Source organism: Callithrix jacchus, chromosome 4 (genome assembly GCF_049354715.1).
Source record: "Callithrix jacchus isolate 240 chromosome 4, calJac240_pri, whole genome shotgun sequence".
Lineage (NCBI taxonomy): Eukaryota > Metazoa > Chordata > Mammalia > Primates > Cebidae > Callithrix > Callithrix jacchus.
Window position 1 is genome coordinate 41,114,464 of NC_133505.1, and position 8,628 is coordinate 41,123,091.

The 8,628-nt window shown below is 51.0% G+C and overlaps 1 protein-coding gene across 1 annotated transcript; it reads right to left on the minus strand.

Moving 5' to 3' along the window:
- Positions 1 to 360: 360 nt before the first annotated feature.
- On the minus strand, positions 361 to 8,278 carry TAP1 (transporter 1, ATP binding cassette subfamily B member). The gene is made up of 11 exons (XM_008994222.5): positions 7,638 to 8,278; positions 6,990 to 7,104; positions 6,711 to 6,841; positions 5,717 to 5,922; positions 5,101 to 5,298; positions 4,134 to 4,262; positions 3,787 to 3,975; positions 3,057 to 3,230; positions 2,653 to 2,815; positions 2,216 to 2,352; positions 361 to 934 (listed from the first exon to the last, which is right to left on the minus strand). Exons 1-11 carry the CDS (start codon positions 8,233 to 8,235, stop codon positions 728 to 730), a joined length of 2,247 nt encoding a protein of 748 aa, XP_008992470.4. The 5' UTR covers positions 8,236 to 8,278; the 3' UTR covers positions 361 to 727.
- Positions 8,279 to 8,628: the final 350 nt, after the last annotated feature.

Here is an 8,628-nt window from a genome sequence, read left to right on the forward strand (position 1 = left end):
CAGGACCCGAGCCGGCTAGGTGGTGAGTTGTGAGGTGCACCCAGTCCCTCCGTTCATGCCTGGCACTTGCCCTGGCCGCGCCCGCCCTATCTTCCACCTCGGGGAGGCCACGGCTCTGAGCTGCGTCCGCTGGTGCCCTGGTGGGCCATGTCGCCGGGGTCTTGCTATTTCTTGGGAGCGGCCCTAAAGGGATGGGGAAGTGGAAGGGGCTTCAAAGGAATGAGAAAGTTTAAGAGGGAAGATGATGCACGTAGGGCGTAAGACATTGAGGATGATGAAAGAGGAAACACCCCGCTGCTGAAAAGTGCGCTGCAAAAGGCAGTGAGCCGTTTGGTGTGTCGGAAACATAAGAAACCACAGTACAAAACACCAATTTTATTATAAATATCAAGAATCTACAGGGTGTTTATTGGCCAGCATATGCCTTCAGTCATATTGAAAATAGCTGACTTCTTTCTGTACATTCTGAACATTTCTCGATTTTCAGTGTGCTGGCCACACCAAAGCACCAACCCTGGCTCTAAACCCCTTTACGCTAAGGAATTACAAATCCTGTGTTTGCCTTGTAGGAAGTCTGCATCATCAAGAGGAGCTTGGAAAGGAGGTAAACACTCTGGAAATTTCAGGTAACTCCTCCTAGAAGCAGCTGCCTACTCTGCAGCTGTGGTTCTTCACAGCGAGGAGAAGAAAAGGGAGGGAGACGGAGTGCGCAGGTCTGAGAAGGCTTTCATTCAGGAGCATCTGCAGGAGCCTGCACCATGGCCCAATAGCACCCCTTTTTTTCTATGAGCTGCTGGTGGGTTCCCCTCTCCCGGATAGCGCCTCCTTCTAGAAAGAGGATGTGGTCAGCCTGCTCCACCAGGCTGAGGCGCTGGGTGATGAGTAGCACTGAGCGAGAGCACCTCTCAGGGCTTTCGTACAGGAGCTGCTCCACCTGAGGAAAGACATCGGACTGTCAGAGCAGGGGACCCTCAGCCCAGGGAGACACCTGTGTTTCCAGGGCTGGCACTGACTTCACAGCATCACTGCTGGCTCTGCCAACAACCCCCAAAAGGTTTCCCATTTTGAGTGCTTTGCCGCAAACCCCTTTTTTTTGTTAAGGACTGTTTTACATGGAGGGGGCAAAAGTGGGATAAACGTAAGATCCTAGGGTGAAACGCGACAGGAGAATAAAGACTATTGAATAGTCCTCTTCTTTACCCATGGACTTGAAATTTTTATATTAGATTTTAAGAAAATATAATTTAGTAGTAAAGAGATGAGCATTCAAGTCAGGCAGACCTGAATTTGGGTCAAGGCTGGACCACTCAAAAGCTATATGACCTCTTTTAGCCTCCGCTTTGTCATCTGTAGAATGATGATAACAATGCCTGGCTCAGGATTCCTAATGAATAAATGAGTGAGAGTGCATGTAAACAGCCCAGCTTAATTAATATTAATATGATTAGGATGGGATGGGCCTGGTGGCTCATGCATATAATCCTAGCACTTTGGGAGGTCAAGGCGGGAGGATTGCTTGAGCCCAGGAGTTCAGGTCAGCCTAGGCAACATAGTGAGACCCTGTCTGTACTAAAAAGAAAATTTTAATAAACAATATTATGAGGATGATCTTTTCCTTATGTTTCACTTTAGAAATTCAGTCTATAGGGCTAGGCAAGGTGGCTCACACCTATAATCCCAGCACTTTGGGAGGCTGAGGTAGGCAGATTGCCTGAGCTCAGGAATTCAAGACCAGCCTGGGCAACATGGTGAAACACCATCTCTACTGAAAATACAAAAATCAACTAGGCGTAGTGGCATACACCTATAGTCCCAGCTATTTGGGAGGCTGAGGGGAGAATCGCTTGAGCCCAGGATGTTGAGGCTGCAATGAGCCAAGATCATGCCTCTGTGCTACAGCCTGGGCAATAGAGTGAGACACTGCCTTAGAAGAAAGAAACGAGGAAAGAAAGAAAGAGAGAAAGAGAGGGGAAGAAAGAAAGAAAGTAAGTTAGTTCAGTCTGTAGTGTAGATAGGCTCTTTTAACTGGTTCTAGGTGTCTCATCTTTGCCTCATCTTCTATCTCTACTCCTTGGGGAGGCATCCAGTGGAACTGGATTTGGGAACTGAGAATCACAAGGACTGATTTGTATAATTATGTTAGTAAAACCAACAGAAGATGTATGAGAGAAGCAAGACTGGTGGGATATAGGCATTAAGAAGATGACTGCCTCACCCGTAACTGGCTGTCTGCATCCAGGGCACTGGTGGCATCATCCAGGATGAGTACACATGGTTTCCGGATCAACGCTCGGGCCAGCGCCACTGCCTGTCGCTGACCCCCTGATAGCTGGCTCCCAGCCTCGCCTGCCTCTGCAGAGCAAAGGGCCAAGATGAGAACTGTATAGCCATATATGTGTGCGCACACTCACACACACACATGCATTCACACACTTACACACACCAAGGTCTGACAGTTGTAGCTGGACAGGGGAGATTCTGGGAAGATGAACAGAGTCCTGAGGATGTTAGGATGGAGAAGCCATGGAAGCAAGATCTGACAACTTCAAATTCATGTCCATGGAGCAGGAGGAACTGGGGGATAAAGGCAAGACTACTGGGGTTTCAGTAAAGGTAAAGATGGTTGGGCAATGAGATGAGCGGAGACAGTACCTGTGTCATAGCCCTGAGGAAATCCAGAGATGAAACTATGGGCCCCAGACTTGACTGCAGCAGCTGTGATTTCCTCCATAGTTGGCTTCTGGGTCAGGCCATAGGCAATATTTTCTTGAAGACTTCTTCCAAATATCTGTGGCTCTTGTCCCACTGCAGCCACCTGAGATGAAATATGATGAAGAGTCATAGAACAAGGCACACAGGAGCATGGTTATCTAGGGATCGAAGATTCAAAATCTTTATTGAGAACATCACAAAATCACAATGCCTCCCTCCTGACCACACCACCATCTCTACCCAGGGTCTCTTATCATTCCCTAAGCCCCTTTTCAGAGTGCTCAGTAAGAATACTCTTCTTATGTGATGCTCTCTGCCGTCCTTCATGCCACCTTCTTGCATACCTGCCTGTGCAGGTAGTGGTGCTCATATTGGGGAAGGGGCTTCCGATCCAACAGCAGCTGCCCCCCGGTGGGCTGGTACAGATTCTGCAGCAGGGCAGCCACTGTGCTCTTCCCAGAACCATTGGGCCCCACCAGCGCCGTCACCTCCCCAGGGCATAGGGTGAACGTCAGCCCCTAGAGGACAGAGAAGCACACAATAAGAGGCTATCAAGGCCTCTAACCTCGAGAGTGTTGTTGCCTTGTTACATAGCATGATGTCTTACCCCAGAAGAAAAACGGAAATATAGCAACTCCTACCCTCCCACATGCACAGATTTCTGGGTGATGCCTCCTCAAGGCATAGAGATAGAAGATGAGGCAAAGACAAGGGCAGAGACCTAGCACTACTACACCACACACTTGACAGCAGATCCCACCAGGAAATGGAAAAATCACAGTCCAAATCACAAAGGAAAAGGAAAGAGATAGACTGAAGACACAGATTTTGTTGCAGCAATTCCTTGGAATGTGAGAGCGCTCTCTTCAAAACCTCTTCTCCCATTCTCTTTGGAAGCCCAAACTGGGTTCTTGAGTTTGGGGAAGATTTATGGAACAGATGATGCTTACCATTGCCTTTAAAGGGTTAGGAAGCATATATGCTTGGTGGCAAGCAGGCTGAAGGCAGGAAGAAAAGTTAGGATGGCAGAATTGCAGGTGGTGCCAGTGGGATACAGGGATTGGTAGGCGGTACCTGTAGCACTAGGACATCTGGACGGTTTGGGTAGGCAAAGGAGACATCTTGGAACTGGACAAGGCCCTCCAAGTGTAAGGGAGTCAACAGACCACTGGGTGGGCAGCGAGGGGTGCGGTCCAGGTACTCAAATATTTTCTCGGAAGAGCCCACAGCCTTCTGTACACTGGGGTAGGTGGATAGCAGTTCCTAGAGGGAGGTAAGAATAGTGAAAGTGAGGTGGGAGACCTAGTCTGCTTGCCAGCATTATGTGAAGTGAGAAGGGTAAAGAATGGAAGGAAAGCACACAGATGGCGCTGGGCCAGAGGAAGGAATCACACTGGGAAGTGAAGGTGGAGGGACCTCACCTCCACAGCCTCAGTGAACTGCATCTGGTAGAAAACAAATGAGACAAGGTTCCCACTGCTTACAGCACCACTGGTCACCAGCTGCCCACCAATGTAGAGGATTCCCACCTTCAGCAGCATCCCTGAAATCTATAAAGAGACCACAGAAAAAAGGGACTAAAATAGAGAAATCTGGAGGGGACACAAAGAACCACAGTCATTAACATAAAGGAAATATCAAGTCCCTTTGTCCCAAGTGACATCAGCAGGCTCAATAGGTAGACAGGAGAATGAACCAGAGACCCCATGGAGTCTGGCTCAGATGCATGGACGTCATGGTTCTCTCCACCACCATCACTGCTATCACCTTGTCTGGGAAGCATTTTACTCTTCACAAAAGGCTTTCATTCATGTGATGTCAGCTAATATATCAGGAGCTCTATAAGGAAGGTTATATCACTCCATTGTTTAAAAATGAGGAAACAGCCTCAGAGAAGGCAAATTAGTTGCCATGATCACAAGGTAAGCAAATGGCATCAACAAGCCAGGACCTTCTGATCACTGGTGTAGCTCTCTTTCCAGTGCATCACAGATGTCCCTCATCCCTGGCTTCCCTATTCCCATCACTCTCACTAGCACGTCTACACAGTACCAGCATGCAGCAGGCCCAGGTGCAAGAATCTATGGCTCCCTGCACTTCCTCTGAGAGGCAAAGGAAGGCCCCAGGACTGGAAGAAATGCATCTCTCCAATCCACATGGTTGGGTGGATTTTATGTACCATACTGAAAGGAAGCCCCCTGGCATCTTTAAGGAGAGGGAGGGGGTTAGGGACACTAAGTAGAGTCATTGAGCCTCAGGTTGCTAGGATGAAAACACTGAACCAACCATTTCCCAGTAAAGGAGTAGTGGAAGCAGAGTCATAGGAATGGGAATGGAGTCACGGCATCTTGGGGACAAGGGAATGGGTATTCATCTTCAGGTGCTCACACTGGTGGTCCAGAAGTTGACTGCATAGGCCAGAGCCTCCTTCTGGTTGATTGTTCTTATTTCTTGCAGCTTTTCCCTAAACTTCTGGGCTTCACCCTCCTCATTGGCAAAGCTTCGAACCGTAGACATGGCCGACAGAGCCTCAATGGCCACCTGGCTGGATTTTGCCAGAGATTCCTGCACCTGCACTCCCAGCAACTGTGGAGACATGGACAACAGCGGTCACATGGGTTGGCAAACCATCAGGGACATTAATACCTGAGTTACCTAGTTGGAAATTAAAGGTGAGAAGAGGCAGAGGAAAGGGAAAGAAGAGAAAGAGGCACAGCTATGCCCCTTGGATACTAAAGAAATACAAGGAAGAGGAAAATGACTCAGAACAGGTTGGGGATCAAATTCTTAAATAGAGACTGTGCTAGAAAGGAAGACCTAGAGAGCATAGAGAGTAATGTTGAGCAACCTGGGAACATGGATCACAGGGACAGGGCGCTCCGTGAAGATGGAGAATCAGTAAGCGCACCAGGAAAGTTGGACTGAGAGCAATATTAGAGGCACTGAGTCTACCAACTCTGGGAGATGAGGGTCTGTTTAGAGCGGGCCAACTCCATGAACATACCTGGTACCATTTTCCCAGCTTCTTGGGCAGAAGGAAAAGCAGAGGCAGGGCCACCAGGGTGACCATGGTGAGGGGCACTGACTCCCAGAGCATGATCCCCAAGAGACACATGCCTCGCACCAGGTACCACAGAAGTGAGCTCAGATTCCCACTCAGAGACCCACTCAGGGTGGATGTGTCCTCTGTTACCCGAGACGCGATGGTACCTGCAGGGTTGGGAGAAGAGAGTGAGGCGAATCAGACAGGTTCCAAGTGAGGAGAGGAACTAACAATGAGCCAGGGTACCAAGGTGAGGGGCGTCAACAGGGGGTTCTAAGGAGGCTGTAGGAAACACGGCTAGGGGTTCTGCAAATCTCAGTGCAGGGAGGATGAGTGTTAGAGAGGAAAGGCCTGACCCAAGACCTTAATTTTTATTATAAAGACATTGATGCACATGTGAATTTCCATTTTCCTGAAAGCATTCTGTTCCCTAAAGAACCTGTATGTCCCATGCTATACACACAGGTAGGAAGAGCTTAAACTGGTCACATAACAGAAATGGAGGAGGAGGGTGCTGCTAGGAAGCATGCCAGTCTGTGGAGCCCTCACTGGGAATCAAGAGACCCCAGGTGTGTCTCTAGCCACATGTAACTGTGCGGTTTCAGCATTTAGGGTCTCAGCCTCAGTTTCCTTCTCTGTCAGATGAGGCAGTTGGTCTCTATAAGCTCAAAATTTCTGGGTTTGAAATTCTATGGTTTCTATCTAAGGATACATAGGAACAGACTTATGAGAAAATCCTTGATGAAAACTCTAGGCTTTTCTCAAAGTAAGGACAACAATATTTTGCTCCTGAGGTATATCAAGAATGAGAAAGAACAGTGTGTGTGTGTGTGTGTGTGTGTGTGCGCGCGTGCGCGTATGCGTGTCAGAGAGAGAGAGGAGGGAGGTGGGAGATCAAAGCAGATGTATGATATAAATAGTACATGGTGTATAATGAAAGAGTTTCATGAGAAACCTGTTTGGTTCTGTTGGAAAAACTCTGTCTCCTGGCGCAGGACAGCTCCAAACACCTCTCCCTGCAAGTGGCTGTGAACGCGGCCCATGGTGCTGTTATAGATCCCGTCACCCACGAACTCCAGCACTGCACTAGAAAGAGCCCGGAAAAAGGGGGTCACGGTGTGTTCAGGGAACAGACTGAAGGTCCCAGGTATCCCCATGTAAGTGCGTTTTGGACAGCAGCCCCAAATTCCAACTCCCTCTTTTGCAGAGTGAGAGCCATTTTCAACCCCCAGACCTGGCTATGGTGAGAATGGACATAAGAGTTATGTTTCGAGTGAAGGTATCCACTGAGCCTTTTTGTAGAATCCAGTCAGTGAGGCGGCCCGTGAAGAATGGAATGGCCATCTCCCCTGGGGAAAAAGAAGAGAGGTCGCGCACAAATATTGTCTAGACAGGTCAGTTCCAGTCAGACTGGCCCCACCACGCCTCCTCCCCCTCACCATTATCCTAGAGGGCATTAGAAGAAAGGAAACACTGACATCTCAATCCCGAACCTAAATAGGCTGCCCTGGAACTCACTACCCTGTGGTTGGCCTCCCAGAACTTTCAGGATTTCATTAGGAAGGCTGGAGATCATGAAGCAGAAAAGCCTCCTGTTAAAGATGAGGATGCCCGGCCCCTCTGCCCCAGGGCAAAGAACTTCCCCGCCCCCGCCGTGGCCCAGAGAATCAAGACCCGGCCAGCAACGGAGCCCAGAACTCCTGACTCCCTCCAGTTCAATGACGTTTCTTCTACACTGAAGTGGTCTTCCAAGACCCACGCTAGGACTTCTTCCCCTGCTGCACATTTCCCAGAACCCACGCTACTCTACCTCACTGACAATTACCTTAGTTTCCTGCCCGGTCCCCTTGTGTCGCCCCCTCGCGCCCTGCGTTCCCCTTACCAATAGAGGATAGGACCACCAGGACCAGGAACAGCGAGAGGCGGCGCATCTCCGGGCCCAGGAAACCTAGAAGCCGACGCACAGGGTCTCCAGAGCCTCCCTGACTGCCGGGCACCCAGAGGCCCCCAAGCTTGTGCCACAGGGCGGCTGCGGGCAGTGCCGCCGCGTAGCTGACGACGAAGGCGCTGGGGTGACTTCCCCAATGCAGTAGCCTGGTGCTATCCGCGGCTCCGGGGGCTCCCCACGAAACCAGCTCTCGGAACGAGGCAAGTCCCGGCAGGGCCAAGCCCAGTGCCGCAGCCAAAGGCTCCAAAGCCGCCAGCCAGCCCTGGGCACCTGCATTTTCGCTCTTGGAGCCAACTGTTGCCCTGAGGACCCCGCGGGCCCCCAGCCACAGCATGGCCCAACGGCTCAGGCCCACCGCCCAGACCCGGAGCAGCGGCAGCGTCGCGGGCACCAGCAGGGAGAATATGCAGGGCAGCGAGGTCCGGAGCAACACCCCGTCGGCGAGAAGCAGCAGCACTGTCCCCCACCACGCGACAGAAGCTCCGAAAAGGCAGGGGCGCCCGCGGGGAGCGGGACACCTAGAACTAGCCATGGGCACGCTGACGCCGTCCGGGTCCGGGCCGGACCTGAAACTCTCCTCGCTCCGGTTGGGCGGGAGTCTCTGGGTACCGCTGAGTCCGCCCCTACCGGCGGTTGAGGGACAGAGCGAGGGCGGGGCTCTCGGAAAGTCCCAGAACCGACTGATCGGTGCTGGCGAGAAGCGCAGCCATTTAGGGGAAAGCGAAATCGAAAGCGGCAGTCTGCCCACTAGATACGCGCACTTCCAAAAGTGGCCTGCCCAGATTATTTTGGGAGCAAGCGTGGAAATCAAATCTGAGAATCTGGGGAGCAGCACTGGTGCCCAATTTTCTCCATCACGCACACCGCTCCCGCTTCTCCCTGCCTCCTGCCTCTCCACTAGTACCAGTTTTCCCACCCAGCCTCA